This window comes from Suillus discolor (assembly GCF_016758755.1).
Source record: "Suillus discolor strain FC423 chromosome Unknown F5147scaffold_102, whole genome shotgun sequence".
Lineage (NCBI taxonomy): Eukaryota > Fungi > Basidiomycota > Agaricomycetes > Boletales > Suillaceae > Suillus > Suillus discolor.
The window spans coordinates 121,049-148,418 of NW_024541349.1; the positions used below are offsets into that span (position 1 = coordinate 121,049).

At 47.8% G+C, this 27,370-nt stretch overlaps 9 protein-coding genes across 9 annotated transcripts; 2 read left to right on the forward strand and 7 right to left on the reverse strand.

Annotated features, from left to right (window-relative positions):
- Positions 1 to 1,499: 1,499 nt before the first annotated feature.
- On the reverse strand, positions 1,500 to 1,745 carry F5147DRAFT_551638 (uncharacterized protein; the record flags this gene model as incomplete). Its single annotated transcript, XM_041430416.1, has 1 exon — positions 1,500 to 1,745. A coding segment is annotated over one exon (246 nt), but the record flags the coding sequence as incomplete, so codon positions are not given.
- Positions 1,746 to 1,804: 59 nt separating this feature from the next.
- F5147DRAFT_780276 (uncharacterized protein) lies at positions 1,805 to 2,363 on the reverse strand (the record flags this gene model as incomplete). The annotated part of the gene is made up of 2 exons (XM_041442433.1): positions 1,805 to 1,826; positions 1,900 to 2,363. 2 exons carry the CDS (start codon positions 2,361 to 2,363, stop codon positions 1,805 to 1,807), a joined length of 486 nt encoding a protein of 161 aa, XP_041286282.1.
- Positions 2,364 to 4,170: 1,807 nt separating this feature from the next.
- F5147DRAFT_764413 (uncharacterized protein) lies at positions 4,171 to 5,899 on the reverse strand. The gene is made up of 5 exons (XM_041440703.1): positions 5,842 to 5,899; positions 5,093 to 5,791; positions 4,950 to 5,040; positions 4,562 to 4,887; positions 4,171 to 4,510 (listed from the first exon to the last, which is right to left on the reverse strand). The coding sequence occupies exons 2-5, from the start codon at positions 5,471 to 5,473 to the stop codon at positions 4,283 to 4,285; spliced, it is 1,026 nt and encodes a 341-aa protein (XP_041286283.1). The 5' UTR covers positions 5,474 to 5,791; positions 5,842 to 5,899; the 3' UTR covers positions 4,171 to 4,282.
- Positions 5,900 to 8,493: 2,594 nt separating this feature from the next.
- Positions 8,494 to 11,626, reverse strand: F5147DRAFT_748221 (Zn-finger domain-containing protein; the record flags this gene model as incomplete). Its single annotated transcript, XM_041440037.1, has 8 exons — positions 8,494 to 8,679; positions 8,701 to 8,837; positions 8,900 to 9,777; positions 9,833 to 10,668; positions 10,721 to 11,038; positions 11,094 to 11,180; positions 11,225 to 11,287; positions 11,333 to 11,626. The coding sequence occupies 8 exons, from the start codon at positions 11,624 to 11,626 to the stop codon at positions 8,494 to 8,496; spliced, it is 2,799 nt and encodes a 932-aa protein (XP_041286284.1).
- Positions 11,627 to 11,921: 295 nt separating this feature from the next.
- F5147DRAFT_658140 (uncharacterized protein) lies at positions 11,922 to 12,705 on the reverse strand (the record flags this gene model as incomplete). The annotated part of the gene is made up of 5 exons (XM_041434386.1): positions 11,922 to 12,025; positions 12,223 to 12,415; positions 12,452 to 12,518; positions 12,566 to 12,631; positions 12,683 to 12,705. The coding sequence occupies 5 exons, from the start codon at positions 12,703 to 12,705 to the stop codon at positions 11,922 to 11,924; spliced, it is 453 nt and encodes a 150-aa protein (XP_041286285.1).
- Positions 12,706 to 13,935: 1,230 nt separating this feature from the next.
- F5147DRAFT_724624 (uncharacterized protein) lies at positions 13,936 to 14,815 on the forward strand. Its single transcript, XM_041439063.1, has 4 exons — positions 13,936 to 14,142; positions 14,199 to 14,351; positions 14,404 to 14,579; positions 14,635 to 14,815. Exons 1-4 carry the CDS (start codon positions 14,026 to 14,028, stop codon positions 14,762 to 14,764), a joined length of 576 nt encoding a protein of 191 aa, XP_041286286.1. The 5' UTR covers positions 13,936 to 14,025; the 3' UTR covers positions 14,765 to 14,815.
- Positions 14,816 to 17,701: 2,886 nt separating this feature from the next.
- On the forward strand, positions 17,702 to 19,677 carry F5147DRAFT_787192 (uncharacterized protein; the record flags this gene model as incomplete). The annotated part of the gene is made up of 10 exons (XM_041442954.1): positions 17,702 to 18,170; positions 18,221 to 18,429; positions 18,485 to 18,581; positions 18,634 to 18,672; positions 18,724 to 18,792; positions 18,840 to 18,960; positions 19,011 to 19,117; positions 19,176 to 19,314; positions 19,365 to 19,576; positions 19,631 to 19,677. 10 exons carry the CDS (start codon positions 17,702 to 17,704, stop codon positions 19,675 to 19,677), a joined length of 1,509 nt encoding a protein of 502 aa, XP_041286287.1.
- Positions 19,678 to 20,534: 857 nt separating this feature from the next.
- Positions 20,535 to 20,867, reverse strand: F5147DRAFT_724630 (uncharacterized protein). Its single transcript, XM_041439064.1, has 2 exons — positions 20,676 to 20,867; positions 20,535 to 20,619 (listed from the first exon to the last, which is right to left on the reverse strand). The coding sequence occupies exons 1-2, from the start codon at positions 20,828 to 20,830 to the stop codon at positions 20,610 to 20,612; spliced, it is 165 nt and encodes a 54-aa protein (XP_041286288.1). The 5' UTR covers positions 20,831 to 20,867; the 3' UTR covers positions 20,535 to 20,609.
- A 2,591-nt stretch (positions 20,868 to 23,458) lies between these two features.
- On the reverse strand, positions 23,459 to 25,207 carry F5147DRAFT_764416 (uncharacterized protein; the record flags this gene model as incomplete). Its single annotated transcript, XM_041440704.1, has 9 exons — positions 24,890 to 25,207; positions 24,778 to 24,832; positions 24,577 to 24,719; positions 24,437 to 24,505; positions 24,302 to 24,385; positions 24,152 to 24,247; positions 23,865 to 24,098; positions 23,768 to 23,818; positions 23,459 to 23,710 (listed from the first exon to the last, which is right to left on the reverse strand). The coding sequence occupies exons 1-9, from the start codon at positions 24,977 to 24,979 to the stop codon at positions 23,459 to 23,461; spliced, it is 1,074 nt and encodes a 357-aa protein (XP_041286289.1). The 5' UTR covers positions 24,980 to 25,207.
- Positions 25,208 to 27,370: the final 2,163 nt, after the last annotated feature.

Sequence of the window (27,370 nt, forward strand, 5' to 3'; positions counted from 1 at the left end):
TACAATCATCAGAATCACTGTATATGGGTAATGAAAAAATTCACAGGAGATCGAGAAGTCAGTATAAACAAACAATCCCGTGCGTGCAATGACATTCTACTCCCAACGTCATCTGTAATGTGTCCATACACTAATATGTCCTGCTTTGCGTCGACTTTCAACCCTCCAGCTGTATTTAGGTTTCAATAAGAATAGACTCCTATGTCTCGAAACTCGTCAATCCTGCTCCACATAATCGCCGGAACCCACTCACCCACAAGATCCGCATCGTCAGAATCCAGGTTGTTGTTCTCTGCAGCACTGACCACTAGGATCTGTGCGAAGGCAACTGACAGGAGTAGAACATAGAAACTGAGTTTGCTGATGTTAAGCACGATCATGTCAATGATGTTCTTTGCTAAGGTGTAGTGTTTAGCATGCGTTGTTTTAAAGAAAGATTGGGAGTTACACCCTTTAAATACCACTGCGTTCATGATAAGCACAACAAAAACACACAGCCATCTGCGCACTCAAGCATTATCCGATCAAAAATGTATTTTAATTGGTTGCATCTCACCTCGTGGATGCTCTGATGATGACTGCATGCACAGCAAATGACTGGAGTCGACTTACTGCGACTAGACTGGTACATTGGCATATGTAGTGCGTACTAGTTTCTGACGGTAGCCTACAGCAAGTTCTATGTAATGGTTTATTTACATACTTACGGTACTCCAGCTTTTGAGGTTCAAACTATGGGGATACTATGTCATTCCCCGGGGAGCCATAAGCAACGGCATTTCTCTCTGCTTCCACCGCGGATTATTTTAAGTTCCACGGATTATTTTGCTTGGCATCAAAAGTTTTGATGGAATGATGCTCGACTCGGAGGGCGATGCGGAATAGCTTGGGTGCATATAGCTCGTGTGCAGTAGTTTGGGAAATGGCCCCACCATTTGGTGCCCACATAAGATTATTTAGATCTTCAAATCCATTCGTACCGGATCGTTGACAGATGATTTATCTATGTGCGCGACGCCGGAGGTAAATTAACTGTTGACATGGATCCCTTCCTGTGCAATCAGCACTCCATAGAAGTCAGCACTTTTGCAAAATTCGTACTTAAACACAAAATATTTGAAATAGATATTGTTTTGTCTCATATTCATTCCGAGGTTGAACGACCACAATAGAAGGAGTATTGGGTGAGATATGTAGTTGAAATTGAAAGTGCCGAAGTCAAGCAAAAATTTCAGCTGCCGTTATGTGCCGTGACGAAGTTTCAATACTGCACACACTCACTCTGGAAGTGGCCTGACTTATGGGACTGGTCCACATTCGCAAGTACACGAGTAAGATGGCTGATGGCAAGTGGGATTGCGTAAGATTGTGACTAGATGCCTGAACCTGTTAAATAAACCAAATGTTTCGAAATCTGAAAGTTGAGTTACACAGTAGAGCGCCGGATCATGTAGACAGCTAGAGGTTCAATTATGCTGTCAGCGAATTTCATAGAGAGTGGTAAAGCACTGACCCGGTGCAGTCTCCTTGTGAGCCTGCCACCATTCTATATCGCAGCTACCGCTTGGTTCATTCTCCGAGCATCCTAACTCGAAAACAAGAACGTCGTCCATCGCACAAGAAAATCTTCTGTGCCAGTCCAAGCTGTCTTGCCCTAGCACAATGTTATCGAGTTTCGCGACCAGTGGCGGTCGGACGTTAAACGATAACGTTGAAATATCAACTGGTACAGTGGCATTGAGGCGATATAAAGCAAGCGTAGTTGGTCAGTCCATATGTGAATGACGACGTGCAATTCGCAACTTTACATGCCCCAGTCGATCGCCCTGAATTGAAATGTTGTTGAAACCTTTCATTCCATCAGTCTATAGAACACAGAAAAAAGGAAGATAAACTGACAGATTGTCAATTTGTGTAACGTGGACTTTGCGGTCATCACTGGGCGAGATTGTGCCAGCACGTATCGTGCGCATCGCAAGATAGCCATTGAAAACATGACTTGACGCAGAATGATCCACCAAGCTGACAGACATGGGGAGACTTATGAACTCTCTCGGAATAGGAGGCGACGTCCGTGCGATCTCGTCGAACCGCATATATTGAGAAGGACGACGGAGAATGTGGTCATTCTTTCGAGTAATAAGTTTGTCTAAATATACTGAAGAGTCTTGGAGAAAGGCAGGGGTAGATACCAGTAACAGGTTGAGGAACGTGCAGAAGATTACGATGACAAGAGGCCAATGGAGCACAGTCCGCGAAGTCTTTGCTTTGTGGTCGTCATCATGATCACTTTCAGAGTCAATGAATTCCTGTGGTGTCTGATTCAGTGGTCTGTACGGCCTGGAGCGTGAGGAAGAGAACATGACGGGGAGAATGGCTTCGACTTGAATTGATCATGATGGCAAGGGTAATTTGAAGAGTGGTATCGGTGCGCCTGATCCGATTAGCAGACTGGGCGGCGCTTACGTACAAATTGGCACATATGACCATCAATATTCAATTTTGGCTGGCATGAGTTTCTTCTATCTAATACGACAGCATCGGACAGCTGCACATTTTACATTTGAAGAGACTGTAATTTTGAACTTGAATGTTGTGTCATTGCAGGCGTACCTGGTCACATTTTCAACATAAAGTTCCCTTGCTTGGGCCCGGGGTACTATGGGCCGACCCTGGCCTGGTGAAAGAGTAATGGTAAGCAGCAGTAGCTATCCTCTGGGCTATACTCGTATGTCAAATAACTTCATTGGTGTTCAAGGTGTCTTTCGTGCAACTTGAATGCACCGTCAGAGTATCATATGCTAGCATTTTACAAAATATGGCTTCGCGATATATCTCATATTATCTCTCCAACCAGATATATAGCGTGTCTCTCGAATTTCCAGGGTGAGTCTCTTTTGTGAATAATTTTAGCGATGAAAATAGCTCATATACAGCTACAGTATCTAGGCTAGTATCCTGATGTGTAGCTAATGAGCTAGCCATATCTTTGATCTGTGCAACTTATCGATACATCATGATCCGACGAGATCCTCTTGAATTATCCGTCGCGCTGCCGCGATAGCAAAAATGTACCAAAAGGCGGTCCAAGTCGGGCCATCAATGCATGAAACGCAATGCTCGCAAGTAAGAATTTGGATAAACTTCTAGCTCGTTTCGTGCAGAAGATGAAACACGCAACGGAGATGACACGGACCTACAGTATTTCTGCGGCACTAACGAAAGTTAGTATGTCTTTGACTTGTGCAATGATGTCATGGTCCAATGTATCCTCCTGTATCCTCCGGCACCCTACTGCACGAGCAAAAGTGGGCCGAAAGGCGATCAAAGGCAAAGCCATCAGGAAAGCCCTCCTGAGGAAGAAAATATATTATAATCTTCATACTGCAATGTGACGCACTGCAGCACAGTGAGGGTCCCCTAGTACACGGTCACGGGGCTATAATACAAGGACTCAGAGGTCTCACATCAATGTAGCACACTTGGAGTGCCTGATATCGTTTGAGTCAGGGCTCGGAGGAATGATCAATGATGGCCGGGCCCGCGTGAGCTGATCATTGATGCACCCACTGGCAGGGCTTCCTCGGTGGGTCGTAGTGGGGCCGTAGATAACGGAAGAAGTTACGAGCTGCTTTTAGGATGTACCTGGCCATGAGGACTTCTGGTCGTGGCACACTGCAATGTGACGCGCAGGTGAGGGTTTCACCCATACACAGGCTACACTAGATAATGGTCATGGGACTACAACTTGAATGCAACGACTCGGAAATCTCACATCACTTGGAGTGCCTGATATCCTCAAGGCTCGGAGGAATGATTGTACCGCCGCACATCTCATGGTGGCTGCATGAGCTGATGCGCCCAGGGCTTCCTCGGCGGGCCGTACATAGCAGTGGAGCCGTAGATAACAGGAGAAGTTAATATGAACTGCTTTTAGGATGTATCATGAGGACTTCTGATGAACTTACTACTTAGTGGTATAGAGACTATAATGACACTACAGGATTCACAGACTTTGAATCGATCAGAATGCACCATACTACTATGACGTGAATGCGGCCTGTAGTCACCTGTATAATTGATTCCACAACAAGATATACAGGGACCCATCATCCGAGGTTGCTTTAGATGCTCACTGCGTGGCTCGGAGTACAAACAATCGAATCGAATCCTGCCTACGTCAAGTATATACTACTAAATACTAAATTTGTGTCAAGATGTATTTGCTTCGACCTGGGACACTCGACAACTAATATCTCAGTATCTGCTAAGCGACACTTGCTCACACAGTCAATTCCACTGAATCGCGGTCCTTACTCTTGTAGGTCGTGTGTACCCCCGTGCCAGTGGAACCGGTGAACGTTTTGGAGCCGTCCTGGAAATTGTACCCGAAATCACCCATACGGGTTGTTTGCACTGAAGGCCTCGAGGTCATGACCTTGGACATGGTGTCCTGAGACCAACCATTTCCTTGCGCGACTCGGAAAACTATGAGCATCATTGCAATTATCTGTGGCATGTCATAAGCAGCGTGAATACCTCTCTATTCACCAGTACTAACCTGAACCTGAGACAGCGACACCAGAAAGGTCTCCGAGATGGGATTGTTTAGACCAAAGAGCGTCAGAAATGCCACCGAAAACGTGGAGTAAAGAGCAGCGGATTCAACTATCATCGCAGCAATCGACGTGTATTGAGCGCCGTAGCTAGAGCCAAGAACTTTGGAAATGCGATGACGATATGTGAGTAGACGAAGTACGATAACAATCGTGATGATGATGTTCAGTGCGAGTGAGAGGGTGAAAAATGGAATGGTGTAGTCGACGTTAGTCGAGGAAAAATATGAGGCACTGTTGGTTACTTGAAGCAGCCATATTATACCCATACCTAACAGATGCAATAGTGAGCGTCCGATACAAACAAATAGATATTTAAAAGAAGCAACTGACCGATGGATGCAGCGAACATCAGACAAGGGAAGAACATGATGATCCACATTGGCACCATACACCCTCTGTAAATTACCATGCAGCGCCAAACCTGAACAGATATATCAGCGATAACATTTTCAACATCGAATACCTCCACTCACGACCAATCCATCTGAAAGAATCATCGTCAGAAAACCACAGACGTCTGTAATATTGTCCATAGGCATGCTGACATTCTCGAATGCGCTCGGACCACCTGGATAGTTACGATATTGAATGAATGCGAGTTGGGTGAAGTCGGCCAGCCCTGCCATAAATAGGGTGCTGAGGATAAAAGTTGTGGTGATGTATATGAGTAGAGGCAGGAGTTTCTTGTAGTTCGTGCGGTTCATCTGCCGGAAAAGGAGGTGGAAGCACATGAAGAACAGTGCGACGCCAATGCCGTATGCAACGGCGCTGACCACTGTGCCCTGCAACCAGCCTTTCTCTGCGAGAAGCGTTTCAGACGATTCGTCCGGTGTCCAACTAGAGTTGGATGACATGATAGATCTGATGATGAACAGAGGATTCTTCTGGAGAAGCAATGATTTGGGGTGGGTTAAAGCGAGTCACGATCATGACGTTAGCACCTCGTTAAATAAGGTATCCTTTGCTAGAGTCGTTGGGCTTTTTGAGTGCATGCGGTGAACTTGATACCATGTGGACAAGATCAATAGTAATCAGAAGGTGCAATTGCAAAATCGCAATTGACTGATTATTTCCTCTTCAAGAACTGTCGTACACGGTGTTTATGTAGGTCCAGGAAGATATGACAGTTCCTCCTGAATTTCGAGTTCAGGACTCGGCCATCAGCAAAAGACCTTGAAATTTCGCTTGTCAAAAAGAAGTTTGATGCTTACGGTGAGCTTACGGCGCTGGTGATGGAGCAACGCGATTGGTGGAACAAACTTTTCCGTAGTACACTGTAAATATCTCGATGTTGATAGTAATGGTATTCAAAGTAAAAATATTAAGGTTCTGAAACGGTAACCGGTAACCCTCCAGCAAATCCGGCAATGTCTCTGGTGTCAGATGAACAGATTCAAGATTATATGTAAGGAAATTTCTGCGCAGTACGCTCCCTTTTCGTACGACTCCCAATGTTATCATCAACAACAATGATTGCTCGTTTCGACAGTTGAACTCAACACACATACAGAGAGAAAGAGATCCATGAGCTAGCCTTCGAGTCCAACGTTAGGCGAACAGATTCAAGCTAGGCAGTGCGTTCCATCTTCGTACGACCTCCCAATATCAATCATCAACGTTGCAACAGCCTCTCCGACTCAAGCTTACTAGTGGCGACAAGCAAGACTAAGCACGGTGGATCATTTTCAGACAAGTGCAAACATCCACATTGCTCGAGTAGTATGAACATTTGTCCAAAACAACTGTACTGATTGGCTCCGAACTAGGTATTGCACCATCAACCATGATACCAAAGCGAAAGCAGAAACGTGACTCACTGTCGCGACATGCCGCTCGGGCTGCCGGCTCATTAGTACGGCGGCGTGCAGATCATACTTCCATACTGAGGCGCGCAGGTTAGTGCTGCCGTGGTCCGGTTCGGTCCGGTTCAGAGGGTCCTGGACGAGAACCGAGAACCGGACTGTGGTCTGGTTCTGCAAAATCTTCGAACCCCGAACCGGACCACAGAGAACGGTTCTCTGTGGTCCGGTTCGGTTTTTTTCTGGTCCGAACTCGAACCGAACCCGAAAATTTTCAGTGGTGAGCATGAAAAAAAAATCATTGGAAGACTAGTTTACACATCAAGTAGCTACTCCAATGACATGGCTACATATGACTCTATGCCTCTGTAGCCACTGATCCAAGAGCTAACTGATTCGATCTATACAAATGGTGAGAATGAAATAAAACACAATAACAACCAATGCTTACTGTCGATGTTAGTGGGTAATGTGAACCTGCGGCGTCTGATCCAGACAAGCAATTTGAAGTAAGCTGCCTTGTAAGGCACGCATCAGTGAGAGTGTTTGTTAGAATTGAAATCATTTTACCTCCATTGTCAGCGAAGGAAGACATTCAGGACAATGAGAGAGGTACGTGCGGTTTGAGTCGCGCCTCCATTCTCAGATGTTGCTGTCACCTTTTTTTATACACAGAACAGGGAGAAAACACCTGCGCATCTCGAGTGAGAGGCGGCGGGTGAGAGACAGCGGGGTGAGAGACGGTGGGCGAGATACAGCTAGCATGCCGAAGAGAGGTAGTATCACGGCCACCGGAAAAAATGTGTTCAACAGCAACAGCTGAGCCTGGAATAATGAGAATATCACAAGCCAGATGTGAGAGGTCATTGAGGTATGTTGGGAGTGGGCAGCGCACCTTGTTCGTCTCCTCAACAACTTTCTTTCTCCCATTCCTCTTCTCCTTTCTCTTTCCCCCGGCGTCTTCCTTTCTCCTTCACCAAAGTGTCGTCCGCATTCGCCTTAGCCACACCAGCATTTGCTGGCGTGTGCTGGGCACATGGGCTAGACACTGGTTGTTGCTGGAGTGGGGTAGTGGTTGCAGCAAGTGGTGGTGGTGGTGGTGGCACGGTCAACTCAATCAGTAAATAAAATGAAAACGGATATACAAATAACTACCTTGAGGACAGAGTCTTGAGAGTTGATTGATTAGTACTAACCTTCAAAAAGGCTAAAAGTAGCCTAATTAACCAATAGTGCAACTCCCGAAGACGACACTTTGACGTCGACATAGAGACTGACGTTGTCGTAGTTGAAGTTGAAGTCGAAGTCGAAGTCGAAGTTAACAATGGGTTCGGGGTTCGGAATGGTTCGGGAAGGTCGAACCAGAACTGGACCGTTTGGGAAGATCTAGAACCGAGAACCGTTTTCTGGTCTGGTTCTGGCTGGCGCGAGAACCATGGACCGAACCGCGGAGAACCGGACCAAAAGTCCGGTTCGAACCATGGTTCTGGACCGGACCGCGGCAGCACTAGCGCAGGTGAGTCATCCTGATTGCACAATGACCTGTTCATACTCACCCCATCATCGGCACAAGCGTTATTGCAGCAATCTGAATTTACTACGCAAGTTTGGGCCACGCCCTTACATGCATTGACAAACATAGATGCTGTCAAAACAACAACAATGGCGAGGAGAGGGCAACACATTTTCTGTGCGAGGTGATAGGGAATCTTTTGATGGGGATATCTCTGAGGATGGGAGAATACTGTATGATGACGACCAGCTTTTATATCCTGCACTTACCTATGACGATTCTGATTGATTTGTCAGAACTATTGTTGCTGTTTGATAGCAGAAATGTCGGCAGAACCAGAACCAATGCAGTACACCGAGCCCACATCAGGAAAAACACCAAATCCTCATAGTCATAGTGGCAGCTATATAGCGCTACATAGGCGGTGTAGTACTATGTAGACATCCAGGCTACTATATAGTACTACATAACTGGTGTAGCCGAAACCAGGACTATGTAGAGCTTCAGGTGACGGTAGTAGTAATCTGTAGTCATTGTAGCACAGTAGCAGCAGTAGTTAGTTCTAGTCACTACGAGTGGAAATACAAAATGTTTCAAGGTCAATAAAAGTATTAAAATAAAAATCATGTGCCGTCTCATAGACGTTTGCGCTCGTCCACCCAGGGTCAACAGATGGTCCCATTTTTGGAATGAGGTGACACGGACGAACCATTTCATCAAGATGGATCACAGCTGCATTCCGATGCAGCTGATGAGTCGAACACGACACTTGACGCAGGCCAGAGGAGGGATCTGGCTCCCAAAGCGGCATGAACCACTCGACGTAAGCTAGCGCTCGGGAGTTCATTCCAACTAGAAACTGACGAGGGAGGGTAAAGATGATATGAACTTGTGCAACTCGCACACCTAGTACAGTATCCATTTCAGTCAGTGTGACATTGAAGCGTTGAATAGTAACCAATGCTTACCTTCGAGTGTCCGCAAATTCGTCGTCCGAGCACCATCACTTATCAGCGCCATATCGAATCTAGCGGGGGACCAAGGTTTTCGGCTGGCAGGACCAGGCTGCACTTCAGGTGTCACTCTAATGCGCCACCGCTTTGGTGAGTCACTGGTGCGTGGATCAGGCGGGGTAACTATGATGACTTGTCGATAAACATCAAACCGGTCATGTGGACCGGGGATGATGTTATTGTGTGGCATGTGCTCGTGCATGAAAGATTTGAGGGCGGGGAGAAACATGGTGGCGCCATGTGCAGTGATGAGGCGATCAACAGACTGCCGAGGGTGTGGAGGATGCTTGGCGAGAATACGGACCACATCAGTGGGGGATGACACAGTGGGGGATGATGGAATGGCATTTGTGGGGGCAGCAAACTCTTCAATCTCGGCGTCCGAGTCTGAATCCAAGTCATTTCTGCGGTTGGGATCTGTGTGACTGGACGCTGTGGCTGACTGAGATCGTTCTGACAACCAATCAAAGTAAGAACTACGTAGGAATACGGCTTCCTGCCGTTGAAGCCATAAGGCCATTTGCTCCTCGTAGTCGCGTTTGTTGCTGGCACGATAGGCATCTTTTGCGAAATCAATGTGTAGTCGTTCTGGAAGCTCAGTGTTGAAACCGTCGGTGGAACCAAATAGAGTGATGGACTTAACAAAGTGTGAGATTTGATGTAATTTAGGAATGTTGAAGTGTTTGCGAACTTCAAGCTCTTGCAGGATGTCTTTGTTGGCGTGAAACACCGCAAGCGCGCTCTCCAGACCATCGAGGGATTCAGCAGTGTGCATTTGAAGCTGTGCATAATATGAAAAGTCTAGAATGGCTCGTGCAACCACTAAGACTTGACTAGCATTAATTGTGTCAGTACAGCCTTTGTTGAGCATGGCTTACTAATGCTTACCTTGGGACAGCACCAGCGAGCAGACCAACAAAGACACGCTGCATTTCTTTATGCTCTGTACCCGTCCACTGTCTCACAGTCGAGATACCCTTCTTGAAGTGCCGAAGTCCAGGGTAATCTGGCATTGCTTTGAAGCGTGAGTCCATTTCATCTTCACTGACAATCTCAAGACACCATTTAACTAGGTGGTCTTTGAAGACACCTTTATGGACCTGGTGGAGGAGGTCAGGCGTGAAGGCAAGAAAGATGTCGGTGTGAGGGAGATTTGCCCAGAATGGGTTGAAGACGGCGCGTAACCCGTTGTCGTCGAATTGAATTGGATGCTGACCATTCTTCCGCTTCTCTAATATATCTTTTGTCACCTCAGGGTCCCGCATCTGCGAAGTCAATGGATCCCCTCGTTCATCGGCAGTGACCAAACACTTCGGACACCGATTTTCTTTACAGCATGCAACAAGACATTGTTCTGGGAAATCGGCTACATAAGCAGCAAGGATGGGGAAGACTCGACGGATTAACAAGTCCGCACAGACCATCTCAACACCATTTCGACCAGCAGCAACGAGGGGTTCGAGGAGCAAGGACATGCAGTGGTGGAAAAGCCTGTAACCAGCAAGGGAGTACGCGTCAGAAGTAAAGCAATCAAGTTTTCCAGCAGGTAAGTATCCTATAAGGACCGTTGCTCGCGCTGATGTTTGCCGCCTCTTCTCTTTCGCAATGTTGCCAATGGTTAGGTACACGGGCCACGCCAATTTATCGCCTCGAAATTGCGACAGACAAGTTTTGTCGGAAGCAAGAATTATGGGTGCGATTGTCGCACCTTTCGGCAACAGTATCTAGACGCCATAGGTAAGTACTTATCATTTTTGCTTTTCCGGGTGTACTTACTTGCTTGTCGCACCACCAGTCAGCCGTCCACATGTTGTCAATTACTTGGTGAAGTCCTGCTGGGTCTCTGTATGCTCGCGCAGGTGCGTACACCATGTGATCACGGAACAATGGATTTCCAATGAGGTCTTTGACGCACTCGACAGGATCTCGCATCCAGACTTCGACTTCTTCATGCAGTGTCTGGCCCTTCTCATCTGTTTTATTTCCCTGGACCTTAACCTTTTTGCAACTCCAGGCTGTCGCGTGTGGAAGCTCGTCGACTTTCTGGAGGAAAGATCTGTTATTGTGAAAAGAAGGTTTCATTCGGTTTTGTGTCTATCGCCATGGTGAGTACGAATCCTTCAAAATTCAACACTAAACTTGAACTTACTATCAGTAATTTCAGAAACTCGTCTGTTCGAGTCTGGCCGAGGTTTTTAACAAGCCATTCGGCAAGTCCCCATTCCTCCCTTGCGACCTGAAGTTAATTGCCTTGCAGATGTGACAGGCAATGATTGGTACGTACCCATCATCGAAGGGAGCCCATTTGTCTTCGCCCATACACTCCTTATACTCCTGAAACCTCTCAAAGCCGGTTTTTCCTTCACGCAGTGTTTGGCCGGCGCCAACACATTGTTCAAAATATCGCGCGTGGTCCTCGTCTTCAACCTCCTCAATGGTCACCCTCCGATGTTTTGGCGCTGCTGGGTTGTCTGGATGATCGGGATTGGAAGACTCAGAGCGTGAGCGGCGATGGGGGGAATACGAGGAATACGAGTCAAAACGAGCCTGAGGTGTGCCGATGTCTTTTTGAGTTTCAACCAGCAGCTCCCACTGCCTTCTACAGTCAGGTTGATTATTGATATGTCTCCTGACACCTCCCTTTGAGCCCATCTCCTTGGCACAGAAATCGCAGTGAGGCATGGTGAGTGGGTTGCTTGCTAACTTCAAAACATTTTTTGATGGTTTTTTTTAAAGGCAGGCCCTGCCGGCACACTACACTACCCTTGGAGACGACTTTCGTTTGCGCGCTTCAGGCCTGTCACGGTGGATCCAACTCGTTTGCGTGCTTCAGGTCTGTCACGGTGGATCCAACGGATGACATCGAGGTCATACGACTCGAGAACAGCGAATATTGCTCTATGGTGAGTGTTTCCGAGGTTGCTTTCTAACTTCGTAATATTTTTTAATGAGTTTTTTTTCAAGGCAGGCCCTGTAACTAACCCTTTTGTGGAGGCACCGATCTGGTGCGCACTTCAGGCCTGTCACGGTGGATCCAACGGATGACATCGAGGTCATACAACTCAAGGTATGTCTCTCCCCCTTGAAGATTGCTCAGTCGATGGTGCTGATCCAGAAGAATAGCGACTCGGAGGATTGCTCAGTCGACGGTGCTGATCCAGAATCACTGTCCGACTCTATCCTCTATCACTGGTTTGGACTACTGATTACTAATAAGTGATTTTAAAATGCAGGCCCTGCCCTGGTTACTGCGCCACACTACACTAGTCTCGATATACCATGGGCGGCAAGCACTAACTCGAACAGTTGCGCCCATTTGGCCTCCTCACAGCGCCTCACTTCTGCCTCCCAGCGCTCTACAATGAGTCTTCGCAAGTTTGCTTGCAGTAAGGTAAGAGCTGGACCCGGCACCATTTCCAAGAGCTGCAACTTTTTTGCATGCTCGCAATTCTTCAATTCCGCCTCCCAACACTCCGTAATTAGTTTTTGCAAGTAGGACTGACTAACCATGACAGGGCTGGGTGTTTGGCGAAACGGCGGAGGAAGTGGATACATAGGCTCATTGAGCTTTGGCCTGCAAGCCGGTGAGCATTGGGGCTGTGATGAAGACATGCAACTAACCTTTTGACAATAATATTTCCATTTTTACTGGTAGCGGTTTTGTCGCCTATGGCTGGGGACACTGGACTATACAATTTGTCAGAGCGCGCCGGTGAGTATTTGATGCAGACTACATACTGCTTGTAGACTGAGATAACCATGGTAGGGGAATGTTGCACTGCAGTAACGGTACGCTCGCTGCTTTTATCATTTTCCGTCTGTTGATCACAGCTTTAGCTCTGAACTTTACACGCCCTGAAATCAACAAAAAAATTCAAGGTTTAGATGTCTTTGTTTATGTCTTTCATAGCGCTATATAATCAGCTTACCGTGAGCTAATGTTCCCTTGCAGACAACCATGGCTACCAGTCGCAAGGTCGCCTCGAAGCACGCAAAATCGAAGGACGTGCAACCAGCGCAACGAGTACCACCACCTACACGCACCGCAAGTGGTCGACAGCGACGCCCAACTGAAAAAGAAAACTACCGTGGTAAGCCCTGACAATATTGAGCGAGAACATCTCACTCACTAGCGACTCTACAGTCTCTGAGTCTCAGCACGTCACCCATCGCCAAGAAACCAAGGAAAAGAAGATAGAAAAACAGAAGAAAAAAGCACTGAGGGCTGCTTACGATGCTGATCCCAACAGCTTCAAGGAAGAGCCATCTGAGCTGCATAGCGGCATTGATAGGGAAGAAGAAAATATGGTATGTTCACCCATTTTCTTTGACGCAACTCAGAATAATCACTGATTAAATTTTTTATTTAGTTTTCAGATTGCGACATGGTGTCCAAGCTGTCCCGGTCCAAATCAAAGGTACTGACATTCAGTGCTGGTAAAATACCCCCAGTGTCGCGCAACGCCAGTGCCATGCGCAAGGCTACTACTACAGGTATGTGTCTAGTCTTTTGATTGTATACTAAGACTAATCCGCCTCTGCTACTATCGAGCAGCTCCGACTTCGAGTCCATCCGATGACTCCGAGTCAGATGAGTCGACAGACCGTGAGTCTCGCCGACCTGAAGACCGCATTGACGACGAGGACAACGACTACGTTGCCGAAGAACTGTCGCCGATAGCTCGAGGGTCCAAGCGTCCACTTGACGACTCGGAGACTTTGGACGATGGCATGGTACTGCCAAAGATCAAGAGAAATTCAGATGGTTCACGCCATCGCATGAAAGTCAGTGACTTCGATGATGTGTCCAAAGAGATTTTGGGGACGGCAGCCTCTATTTTCCGGTGTCTGATAGTCTCCCAGGTGCCATTTCCCGAGAACATTGCTGTCGAGACGCAGTTGGCAAAAGCAGCCTGGCATGAGGCATGTCAAATCAAAGGCATCAATGTCAAATTGACGCCTTCAGGTGTCAAAATGGTGAGTCGTCTGATCTCCATGTGTTCTTCGACTGATTTACTATATCATACTTTGCGAAGCTATTGACCCGCACATCACAAGTTTGCGGGGAACTCAAAACAAAAATGCGTTCACTGACAGCATCTTTTTTCGGTTTCCGGTCGAGCAATTCCAACGATGTGATACGACAGAATAGGGATCTAGCAGAGTCTTTGAAAGACGGTTCTGTATTTGCTTTCAAGGTACATATTTTGATGATCTACATGGTATTTCAAGTACTAACTCTTTGGACTAATAGGATTGGGAGTCGAAGAAGGGAATCTACAAGACGGAGTTACTGCAACTGGGCATCAACATCATGTGGTTCGCGAATCGACACGATGAAGGCGTCATCCACCATAAATATTTTAATCCTATGCCCGTCGAAGTTATCGCTCTTGTGCTTACAACTGTGAGTCTCTTATTCTATATTCAATTTGATGGCGCTGATGAATCACTGGTAGATTGAATGTTGTATCGACGAATGGTTACAAGGTCTGAAGGAAGATATCAAATTCACGTCGGCTACTTATGGAACTGTCTACCATGGACATTTCTGCTCATTGCAGCGCTTCGACGAGCGGACGGCGCCTTACAAACTCCTCGACAAAATTCGTGTCAATCTGCACGACGTGGCTCGGTGCGTTGAACAGTGTTCTTTTTCAAAATGATATTCTTACTTTTGTGCTTTGAAGTTTCCATGCAGGTGTTGACACCCTCACTATCTCGTCGTCTGCATCCCGGATCAGTGACGCGGCATTCGAAGATGCCATCCGAGAGTACCAACTTGAGGAGCAGGATGATGCGGAGGCTAGCGAGTCGTAAAATAGGTTGACTGGTTCATTATTAGGCATTCAAATTCAATTGTTTTCGCGATTCCGTGTGCTACTACTACTACTAATATGTGATATGTGTGACTATATAGCTGCTTGAAGCCGGCAGTAGTAGCGCTACATGAACTATGTAGTGCTATGTAGCTGCCTGTAGTAGAACTTAAGGGAACTATGGTAGTACATAGTAGCGCTACCTGGTTCTACATAGCACTATATAGTACTACGTAGTACTACATAGTTGCCTCACATGCTATATAGAGGGGGGATAGCTATTTGGCTATACGGTCTACCCTGGCTATATAGTACTATATAGTCACCTTGTTTTTTCCTGATGCATGTCGCGACTGTCTTGTGCCGCGACACCCCGCGCGTACTCATGTGAGCTCCCGGGCGTTCCAATACCTGTCTCTATCATGATATCTATGATTCATGCCACATGACTCGTTTGCGCGCCTCAGAGTGGAAGGAAGGTCTGCATGTTGCCCGATTTTTAAATTGAGCCGGCAGCCCGAGCGGCACGTCGCGACAGTATCTTTGAGGATGGGAGAATACTGTACGATGACGACCAGCTTTCATATCCTGCATATACTTATGACGATTCTGATTGGTTTGACAGAATTATTGTTGCTGTTAGGTGGCAGAACCAGAACCGATGCGGTACTGGCACCGGGCCCATGTCTCAACTGTCTTGTACCCCGACACCCCGCGCGTACTCATGTGAGCTCCCTGGCGTTCCAGTTCCCGTCTCTATCATGATATCCATGATTTAAAGTAATTCATGGATGATTCTAGCAAATCTGGCCCATAGCTAGAGCAGTTGCATACAGCATAATTTCAATTTGACTCTAGCGTACCGAGAGTGACTTACATAAGCAAACCGAATTGATCACAACTTGAACGTACAGTACAAAGTACACCACCGGTTACGACGAGCGCGCAATGCCATCGTCGAGCAGCGTTTACACAAACACCAGCCGAAGTCAGCCAGCCGAGCCCCAGAGTCTACGTGGAGTCTATTTCTTGGCCGTTCTTCAACACCGGATAGGTCACCGTCGGTGGGGCAGACCATCGGAAATCCAACACCAACACTGATCTGTATGCTACGTAGTACGAGTCTCCGCACACGAGGCAGTCTGTACACCGTGGATGTTTCTATATCCCACAAAGTACGCTCCGACGCTGACCTTCTACAATATCTCTGTGTCTAGGTCAACGCGACATGTCGGGAGTGCCTGGCTCTGATACAGCAGCAAGAAATGGTTTCGGTGGGCAGACTGCGCGGACAACATTAGGACAATGGACGACAACACGCATGATTCGAAGGCATACGGGCGCAGTGTGGATATCCATGTTCTTCAAAGTTGGTTGACGGGTTATCAAGAGACCACACCCTGCGAATTTGGGATGTGGATAAAGGAACATTGGTGGGAGTGCCGTTTGAAGGATACGAGAGCTGTGTGCGACCAGTCGCCATATCAAGCGAATCGCGAGTGGTGGAGATGATCAAACCATCATCATCTGGGACGTCAAGACTCGGGACCAAGCAGAAGATTTTTAGTCCGCTGGTGAAACATACAGGCCAGGTGCGGTTGTCTTCGCATCAAACAACGCAAATGACATCTTCTGGAACTCGTCAAACGGATACTGGATCAATCAACCTTGCACCGATCATTCTGACGCTATCTACTCGCTCGCCATCTCTTCTGATAGCACCTTCATTATCACTGCCTCGGCTGTACGGATGTGGAACACAATGGATCATTGCTCGTGAGTGGAGGAGAAATGTCTCACCTATGATGTCAAGGCGGACGGGCTAAACGACCTACTGGTCACCACGGAGGACGAACTGATTCAATTCTCGCCGGCACGGTCCACTCAATAGATACTCTTGCTTGTTCATCTGTTGAATTGTTATGACCTTGGATTGCCTGACTTTCCAGATGATGGCACGGAGCATGGGCGATCGGTCCGAGTTCGAGTCTCTGTCATACTATCCGTTTGGCGGGTATATGAGCCGGTCCGACCGAATGATATGGAGTCTCACTTGCGAGAATCGAAGTTGATCGTGGCGCACTTTTGCTGTGGCCGCGACGTGGTGGGAGATACAAGAGTTGCGCAAATCGGATATTTGGTTGCTGTCTATATCATGATGGACGTTGGGACCGAGAGATACGCGTTTCGAAAGACAGATTCTGACATACTTTCGTTCGTACCCTGGCAGGCAGGGCATGTATCGAAGTCCTTGTCAGTTGCTGTTTCTACCCACAACATCTTATCTCTGGCCCTCTGGGCGTAAGCAGGCTACATGGTCACGACAGAGCTGTTAATACCACGCATGAGAAGTGCCCCTGGGCTGCACTCCAATATTGTCCCGCAACTATGCTACACGCGTGCAGGTCACACTCGGCTGATATGGAATGTCGCTGACTGTGAGCTGAATTCAAAGTCGGAGTCGATCTTACCAACCGAAGACGTGGCTGTGCTGGGGCAACAATGATCTCTTTCACGATCAACATTTTATCTTCCCATCAGACTTCGGATACAATCATATAAAGTCGGTCACCATGCGCCATTTGCTTCTATCCGACGTTCAGCTTTATCATTTGATCCGATACTACGGCGCTACTCCCAGCATAATCATACTCTATACGGTGCACGTTAAACCTCTTAGTGTGGGCGAAACATGCAGGGACTCGTCAAGCCTTTATTCCTATCCGCGGGTTAAATAGCTATAAGTATAATGTTTATATACCAACAAAGGGGTTCGTCGGCTCTTCCCCTGTTCATTTCGCGAACAAATTAAATCTTATAATTTCTTCTTCTTCTTCAGAAGCTTCATGATGCATCCCCTATCATGATTCCAACGATGGATGTGAACATCTGACCAGGAAGTAGAGCCGAAATTGGAGGTCCGTACATATCAATTCCGATGAAACTCCGTTCTGGCAATTTATCAATCGCAATATCATGTTTTCTGTTCACAGACCAACTCCCACTATTTACCTTGTCTTCTTTCAAACTCAGGGAAGATCTCGTAGAGCTTCAGAGACCATACCCTGATATCGCTTGGATTCAGGCGTTTTTTGACTTTGAAACTACAGTCGGCATTGCATCTGGCGTGTTCCGCCTTGTACCACTCGCAGATGGCTCATGGAAGGCTCATACCGTCTTCACGAACCTGGAAAATCTCAAAGGTTTTCCAGAACAGAATGGGCCCAGACGAGACTACCAGCCAAACCATGGAAAGTGGGCCGCGAAGTGTGCACGTGAAATTGAATGTATCGACGAAGAGCCCAGCGTCGTAGTCATAGGAGGCGGGCAGGGTGGGCTCGACGTTGCAGCCCGGCTTAAGATGCTTGGCATGAAGACTCTAGTAGTGGAAAAGAACGAGAGAATTGGTGATAATTGGAGAAAGCGTTATGCAGCGCTCCTGCATTGAAACTGGCAGATTGGCTAGAATCATATGCACACAGTATGGAGCTCGACGTTTGGACCAGCGCTACGGTCATGTCCGTCATTCCGGGTACGAAGGGAAAGAAATGGAGTGTCACGGTCCAACGTCCTGACAGAGGCGAGCGTACCTTTGAGGTCAACCATGTCGTATTCTCCCTGGGCTTTGGCAGTGGTATAGGCCGAGTTCCAGATATCCCAGGGCAGGTTCGTTCGATCCATGAATGTAGGATCCTTAGGCTAACATTAAATACCCACATAGGACGACTTCAAGGGGCAGATATTGCATTCCAGCCATCACAATCTTGCAACTGATCACGCAGGGAAGAAGGTCGTCGTTGTTGGCGCTTGCACGTCTGGTAGGGGTCGTATCATGAGTGTTGTATCTTCACTGCTCACCATAAAGTATAGCGCATGACATATGTGCGGACTATGTCGAAAATGGCGTTGGTAAATGATTTTTTAAAGCATATTGATGGTGTTTAAGCAAAATTGGCGCAGATGTGACCATGGTTCAACGTAGCCCGAGTTACATCATGTCCACAAGGGAGGGGATGCCGAGGTTAATGGGTGAGTTGTCTGTTATTTTACAATTTTGCTATTATAAACGCACCCAGCGATCTTCTGGGAGGGCGGCCCTCCTACTGATGTCGCGGATCGCGTGAATGCGTCTTACCCAAATTCATTGCTCAAATTAGTACACCAACGTGTCACCAAAGACATTGCTGATGCAGATAAGTACGTGATTACATATCATATTCCGGTTGCCTGATGGAGGAGGGATTCAGGGAGCTTCTTGACGGCCTGCGAAAACGAGGCTTCAAGACAACTTTGGGCGACGACGACTCTGGCTTTCTACTTATGGCATGGAATAAGGGAGGAGGATACTATCTCGGTTGGTCCATTTACTGATTGGAGCGTGTCTGCACTGACCATATAATGTTAATATCAAGACGTTGGAGCTTCACAGATGATCATCGACGGGAAGATTAAACTCAAGAGCGATGGGCCAATCTCGCGCTTTACCCAGACAGGTTTACTTTTCGATGACGGTTCTACTCTCGACGCGGACGTAGTGATCTTCGCAACTGGGTACGTTCTTCTTACTGACCAATAGACATTGTGATTCACATTATTATCAGCTACGCTGATGCACGTCATGCCTATCGTGCTCTGCTTCCGGAGTCCCTGCATGATAAAATGTATCCTATCTGGGGCCTTGACAAAGAAGGAGAGCTGAATAGCGTCTGGCGCGAAGTTGGTGGGCGCAGCAAGAACGCGGAACTCAATGGTATATGGTGCATGATGGGGAACTTGGCGCTTTGTAGGTTCCACTCCAAGCATCTCGCATTGCGTAAGTCGTTTTCTCTCCTCCTGATTCTGGTCTGATGAGCTTGATGACATTCAGAAATCAAATCATACGAAGAGGGGATTTTCGGGACAAGGTATCAGTGAAGAACGCAATGTGTCCGCACCGTATGTTGTATTTGTTCTCAAGGTTCGAGAAGCGGATTGTACGAGTAGATTTCAATGTATGTGGCACGCATCCAGGAATTTTAGAAATCCTCAGGAATATGCTGTGCAACACCTCCCGCCAATTTCTTGCGCCTGTTGCTGCATGCTACCACTTTCCTGCACCTGCTATCCTCTCACTTGCATTATGTAAGTGTGTTTTTTTCCTTTAAATTCCTGTAAATAATGGAACCATTGAACGCACGCCTCCTCTTGCGTGCTCTTGTACCGTAAGTTACATGAGCTCTCTCACACGTTGTGGCTAGGCCTGCCTTGTGCATGATTTGCGCTCTTGCACACCACACTCAGAGTATGTATCTGACTTTCCGTTCTTGATCGATATCATTTCTCTGTAGTTGACTGATCGGTAGCTAAATATCTATCTTGACGAGGTGTTTCTTCATAAAATCAATCAAACAAGAACCCGACAAAGAAGTATGATGAGGGACAGGAACACGCACACCAGGATATCGATTCCAAGTATGATCCTAGTCTTCAGGTACCGCTCAGAAATTTACAAATAGAGACGCACGGAGCACAGTGCTGTTCAATGATCTCGTCAGATAAGTCGTTCTTGTGTCTCTGTATGTGCGAAGTTACAGCCACGTCATCACATACACTTAGATCGAGACCGACGGTGATGACATCAGGAATACCGAAGCACCTGTAACACATCAGCATGATATCTAAGGGCGTCTCTTATGAAATGAGTTTTCGCTACGAATCAGCAGCAACATTGCAGGTTCGCCCAGTCTGCTTTTCCAGTGCATCGTTCAGTCGAACAACGATAAGTTCAAGATGGGTGCTAGGTATAAAGTAGGAAGGAAATCATGAAATCCAATAGTACACTCGATATTGCAGCAACAAAATCATCGTTATTTGGAGCTGGAGGGATTGATGTGAGCAACTGCGAGGACGGATGGTAAAGACTAAGAACTCACGCATCTCGGCAACTCGACCAGCGCGTCCCATGTGCCATGCAGCTCAAATCAAGCTCAGGGTATCCTCTGGGTATCACCAATGACGTCCAAGGAGTATAAAACGCGTGTCGGGAAGCGGGAGGTACCCAGAAAAGGAGCTCATGACTGGGTCCCATGATCCATCCATCAGGCTGCAGTACGAAAGGGGTTGAATTGGAATGATGATCAGAGGTGGGTTCGAGCAAGTCAGCGGGGTTGGGCAGGGCGTGTTTCAGGGAGGACGAGAAGGAAATGAGGGAATGGTTACTGTTGGTTGGCGTGATACGACTTTCTTGAGGGGGAGGTGCGGTACTTCGATGCAGTGGAGATGCAGAGAGATCCGGCTCTCTTGACTCGAGGGATGGTAGCACTTTCATAAGCCGCACAGTGTTATCTGCTGAACCAGACGCGATGCGAGCACCATCCGGTGAGAATGAGACTGACCAAACCGGGCCAGTGTGCCCCTTCAAGGGCTCACCCAATGGCTGTCCCGTCGCTGCATTCCACAGCCGCACAGTGTTATCCTCTGAACCAGACGCGATGCGAGTACCATCCGGTGAGAACGAGACTGAGTAAACCGTGTCAGTGTGCCCCTTCAAGGGCTCACCCAATGGCTGTCCCGTCGCTGCATTCCACAGCCGCACAGTGTTATCCCATGAACCAGACGCGATGCGAGTACCATCCGGTGAGAACGAGACTGACCCAACCGAGTCAGTGTGACCCCTGATTATGGCTTGAACAGCCGTCCAGTTCAAATCGCGGCCGGATGCCAGACGAAGGTTATTCGGAAACCGAGCCGTAAATTTGGTAGCAATGGTAGAGTTGACGGGCGAGAACGGGAGTGCTGATAAATACAGATGGGATGTGCTGTGCAAAATCATGCCGCCAAACACTTGAATGAATCTTTGGACATCCATCGTGGCGGTCTGCAAATCTTCGTATCCAGAATGGCCCTGTATTTGTGGATGAGCTGTTCGTCCGACCCTGCCTCATAAGCATGTGCTCACCTTCAGCCACTTGGCAACGAATGGAAGCACAGCATCTGCACCGCTGATTGTATTGAGAAGTCCAAGTGCTTCGATCCAGAACATCAGTCGCTCGTCGTCGAAGAGTGATCTGATTTCCTTTGCGAGCTCATCGTCAAACTTCGTTGCCTGGACATGTGTAGCCCAATATCGACAGGAATAGGACAGATGTGGGGGAATGGATCTTTTGACTCGTTCAGGCAGCTCCGTGTCTTTGGAATTAGGGAGGTACGACGACTTCAAATCACAGATATTGAAGCCAAGACCATCTTCCATCACTCGTAGCGACGCGAATGCAAGGTCGCGTTGTTGCCCCTTCGTTCTCTCGACGAAGAAGTCTCCGCTGGATGATTCATCCGTCAGGAATTCTTGGAATGTCGCATGAAGGGGTCGGATGGGGGTATGTGAGTCGGTGGTGCCGCTGAGGAGGGATCCCATGCGTTTGATTACTAGATCTACGTCGTAATGGTCGTGGTCCTTCTGGAAATGGTGCCGCATAGCATTCAGTGAAACTAAAGGGAGCGGTTCGGCTATGGCAAGTATTTGGCCCATCACAGAGCGAAACTTTGCTACTGCTTGCTCGTAATGGACCGGTGTGTACTTATCCTTTGGCATGATTTCTGTTAAGATGAGCCGATACATGTCATACAACAAGTTTTTCCGCTCCCCAGCATTGCGGTTCACGACAGCATTGAAGCAGTCCATTGGGCATAAGCCGGTATAGGGCTCCTTAATATATCCGCACGCAAGACGCGCCCACTCGAAGAGTCCACCCGCTGTTGCAGCGAGCGTTGCAAGATGGTTGTCCTGAAATTCTGATAGCTCTTTCAGCTCCTCAGATACGAAAGCCTGAATATCGCGCTCCGCGAATTCTGGTGGAATACTGTCCATAGACAACCGTAGAATATGATCAGCGCCTTCAAAGCCCTTCTCGATGTCGGGAAGCGGGCGAGAGGTGACGAGAATCCGAAAGTTGGAAGGGAGTTCGGTGATTTGGGGAAGTCCACTGTTCTGAAGTTTACCGGCAAGTATGCGGAGAAGGTCCTGCCGCGTCTCCACTCCGCCGCTCTCGTCCAGCGCATCGATCACGATCAATACAGGCCCCACGCTTGACCCAGGGAACTTCTTCAGCGGTTCCACTTGCGCCACTGCTGGAAAATGTCCGTCGTATTCTTGAGCCAGGTCGCGTTCTTGACTGCATTTGCTAACGCTCGTTTCATCCCCGGATCACGATCAGCAAGATCGCGCGCGATGGTGCAGAAAATCTTTTCATGGCGACGGTCTGCTTCGCTATGCCGATCGAAACAAAAACATGAACCGAGGCCTCCCGTTTCCTCGAACCAGTCGGCCATCGTGTGCGCGATGGCTGATTTGCCCTTGCCTGCGGGGCCAAATAGCCACATCACACGTTTAGCGGCATCTCCGCTGTCGTTGATCCAGTTCGTAATCTGGGAAAGAATCTCCCTGCGCGTCCCTGGTAGGCACTGTTTCGTGGTATTTAGTCCCGCTCCCGCTGCATAAGTCATGCCGTTGAGATCGAGTATTTCACCTTTAAGAGCATGAGTGCATATAGAAGAATAGGTGCGTATGAATCATTACCCGCAAACTGGACAAATATAGCTACGTCCCGATCAACTTGATCCCGAAATTGTTGCATAAGGCCGTCCAATGCGTTGTTGTACCGTGCGATGATATCATCTGTTTCTGCGATGACATTTTTACCGGTTCTCTTCCCTATTATCATGGTAAGTATAAGATTCGTGCCAGTGTGAGAATGCAATAGTCCGACGACTCACAGAAGCTCTTCGTCTCTGAGTATTCCCTGATGAAACGGGCGCACTCGAGAGTCTGCTGAGCAATCTTTCCGATGACATCATGCATCGATTCGACCTTGGAAAGATTGTCGTCTTCGGTAATGAAGCCATAGACTTCATCTAATTTCTGGAGAAGACGATCTACTGACTCGTCCCGCTTCGCTTGAGCAAGAATAATCTGGATGGATCATGACTTCTGAGTGGGAGGCAGATCTCCGGGCAACATATAACGTACTTTGGCTGCAGCAGAAAGTACGCCCAACGCCATCCTTGCATATGGATGCAGCTATAACTTGATTAGTTCGCTACCAATTAAGGGGAGCATTCCATACCTTTGCGATCTTCTCGATGGCACTGTCGAAGATTTTCAGGGGCCGGAGGTAATTGGTCGGGAAATCATCTACAACAGCGAGACCAGCTGGGGCGCTCCTGGCGGCGGACATCACAGACTGCGCACGCTCCCCGAATGTTTTCATGTGTTCTGAAGCCTCGTGGGCATCCTGAAGTTCAGCATCAACTGATTTGGGACCAGGGGCTTCCTCGACGCCAGAGGAGATGTCGAGAATCTGCGCGACCAACAAAATTTAGAGACGAGAACCATATAATTTGATGCGAGTACCTTCGAAGCGGGTTCTCCGGATGTGTCTTGGCTGCTGGGATTTTCAGCTGCGGTGGGATGGTTGTCGTCGGTGGAAGGAAGCGCATGTGGCGTGTTCTGGGCGCCTCTGATTAAAAAAATCGAACTGGGATTAGGAATTCGAGCGCCTACCTCGATATTCTGATTCGACGAAGTATCTTGAAGGTTCACATTCTGGGTCCCAGGAACGCGGCTGCGGAAATGCTTGTAGAGTTTCTGCACAATGTCAACTATATTCAGAATCAGGAAACCTGGCAGTCTACTCACAGAAAGTGTCCTGGTGACGCCTTTCGCAAATTTCTGAATAATCTGCTTGACTCGACTACGGGGTCGGCTCTGGGCGAAGAAAGCGTCAGAAGCAGCCATGAGCGCTCATCCAAAGTGAGTAAGCCCTTGAGACTACATACCGAGCTTTCAGGAACGGTTGCCTCGCGGGCTTCTGGAGGAGGATCTGGCCCATGGTCTTTACTCATCACGAGTAGCCGATTACTGTAAGTGAAGTGAGGTTGTAAGAAGAAGGTGGGAGAAAAGAGAGAACCTCTGGCATGAGCTGAATACCCTTGAGCAAAGCATGGCCAACACGTCGACTGGCTCCTTGAAGCGCTAACCATGATTAATCGGCCATAGCCCATTTCCGAAGGGAGCATAAAGCCATGCCATAATCTACATGATCATTCAGAATTCAATCAGGATCTACAAAAGTACATGGGCTTTACATACAGGAGTGAGCAGCAAGGCATACAAGTAGAAGGTGCACGCGAGTGTCATCGAATGGTGGTCGAAGGATGAAAGGAGTGACGGAAATAACATTAAAGCAAGTAAAAAGAGAGAAACATGAGGCAGCGGTAATGAAGAGATATAGACAAAGGTCACCGAGAGAAGTAAAATGTGAAATGTGAAAGAATGAAGTAGGAAGAGAAAAGACAGACAGCAGTGCTTACTATAGTTGAAGTGTTAGTCGGAGCGAGGGTCCAGCGCCACAACCATAGGCTTCCTTACATAGTCGAAGAGGGAGAGAAACAGTTGTTGTAGAAGTCGAGGAGGGAAAGAAATGACCGTTGTGAGACATAATCGAGCAGGAAGATAAATGTCGTTGTGGAAGACAGCCAGAATTCAAAAGGGAAGGGCATGCATCCTAGATGCGAGTAATGTGGGCACGATATTAAGTTACAAGAGAAATACTCAGCTTGTACCTTTTGCGAGGGAGTTCAACTTCACCGAGTCCTACCTTTACTAAATAACGTACGTCAGTCGAATGGTAACATATCTTCTGGAGCCGATTAGTGATGTGCACGGCCCGGCCATGAGGCGAGCTACTAAGCCAGGCCAAACTGACGGCGTGACCAGGGCTTTCGCCCGGCCTGAGCCGCGACTCCTAGCTCTGTATTCTCGACAACAACGAATTTTCGGATGCCAACGTCAGACGAACAGATTCAAGATTATAATGAAAGTTCTGCGCTGTACGCTCCCTTTTCGTACGACGAGTCCTAATGTTATCATCAACAAAAATGATCGCTCGTTTCGACAGTTGAACTCAACACACACATACAGAGAGAAAGAGATCCATGAGCTAGCCTTCCAGTCCAACGTTAGGCGAACAGATTTAAGCTGCACAGTGCGTTCCATCTTCGTACGACCTCCCAATATCAATCATCAACAACATTGATCGCTCGTTCCAACAGCCTCTCCGAATCAAGCTTACTAGTGGCGACAAGCAAGACTAAGCACGGTCGATCATTTTCAAACATCCACATTGCTCGAGTAGTATGAACATTTGTCCAAAACAACTGTACTGATTGGCTCCGAACTAGGTATTGCACCATCAACCATGATATAATACCAAAGCGAAAGCAGAAACGTGACTTACTGTCGCGACGTGCCGCTCGGGCTGCCGGCTCAATTTATAAATCGGGCAACATGCAGACCTTCCTTCCACTCTGAGGCGCGCAAACGAGTCATGTGGTTGAATCCTGATTGCACAACGACCTGTTCATACTCACCCCGTCATTGGCACAAGCATAGTCCGTGCAGCAATCTTTATTTCTTTTGCAAGAGTCTTCCTCAGTCCCACATGCATTGACAAACATAGATGCTGTCAAAACAAGAACAACGGCTAGGAGAGAACAACGCATTTTCTATGCGAGGCGATATGGACTCTTTTGAAGGGGTCCTCGAAAGATATCTTTGAGGATGGGAGAATACTGTACGATGACGACCAGCTTTTATATCCTGCATATACTTATGAAGATTCTGATTGGTTTGACAGAATTATTGTTGCTGTTAGGTGGCAGAACCAGAACCAATGCGGTACTGGCACCGGGCCCATGTCTCGACTGTCCGACACCCCCGCGCGTACTCATGTGAGCTCCCTGGCGTTCCAGTTCCCGTCTCTATCATGATATCCATGATTTAAAGTAATTCATGGATGATTCTAGCAAATCTGGCCCATAGCTAGAGCAGTTGCATACAGCATAATTTCAGTACAAAGTACACCACCGGTTACGACGAGCGCGCAATGCCATCGTCGAGCAGCGTTTACACAGACACCAACCGAAGTCAGCCAGCAGAGCCCCAGAGTCTACGTGGAGTCTATTACTTGGCCGTTCTTCAACACCGGATAGGGTCACCGTCGGTGGGGCAGACCATCGGAAATCCAACACCAACACTGATCTGTATGCTACGTAGTACGAGTCTCCGCACACGAGGCAGTCTGTACACCGTGGATGTTTCTATATCCACAAAGTTCACTCTGACGCTGACCTTCTACAATATCTCTGTCTAGGTCAACGTGACATGTCAGGAGTGCCTGGCTGTGATATAGCAGCAAGAAATGTTTTGGGTGGGCAGACTGCGCGGACAACATTAGGACAATCGACGCCAACACGCATGATTCGAGGGCATTACGGGCACAGTGGGTATCCATGTTCTTCAGAGGTGGTCGATGGGTTGTCAAGAGACCACACCCTGCGAATTGGGATGTGGATAAAGGAACATTGGTGGGAGTGCCATTTGAAGGGCACAAGAGCTGTATGCGAGTAGTCGCCATATCAAGCGAATCGCGAGTGGTGGAGATGATCAGACCATCATCATCTGAGACGTCAAGACTCGAGACCAAGCAGAACATTTTCAGTCCGCCGGTTGAAGCATACAGGCCAGGTGCGGTTTGTTGCTTCTCCTCGATGGCAGGAGATTGCTAGCGGG

Coding starts and splice junctions, on each gene's coding strand:
- F5147DRAFT_764413 (XM_041440703.1), bottom strand. CDS start 5,473: ATGTCATCCAACTCTAGTTGGACACCGGACGAATCGTCTGAAACGCTT. Junction 5,041..5,092: donor TTCTTTCAGATGGATTGGTC/GTGAGTGGAGGT, acceptor ATATCTGTTCAG/GTTTGGCGCTGCATGGTAAT. Junction 4,511..4,561: donor TGTCGCTGTCTCAGGTTCAG/GTTAGTACTGGT, acceptor GACATGCCACAG/ATAATTGCAATGATGCTCAT.
- F5147DRAFT_724624 (XM_041439063.1), top strand. CDS start 14,026: ATGCGTTCACTGACAGCATCTTTTTTCGGTTTCCGGTCGAGCAATTCC. Junction 14,352..14,403: donor TCGCTCTTGTGCTTACAACT/GTGAGTCTCTTA, acceptor AATCACTGGTAG/ATTGAATGTTGTATCGACGA. Junction 14,580..14,634: donor AATCTGCACGACGTGGCTCG/GTGCGTTGAACA, acceptor TGTGCTTTGAAG/TTTCCATGCAGGTGTTGACA.
- F5147DRAFT_724630 (XM_041439064.1), bottom strand. CDS start 20,830: ATGGGACCCAGTCATGAGCTCCTTTTCTGGGTACCTCCCGCTTCCCGA.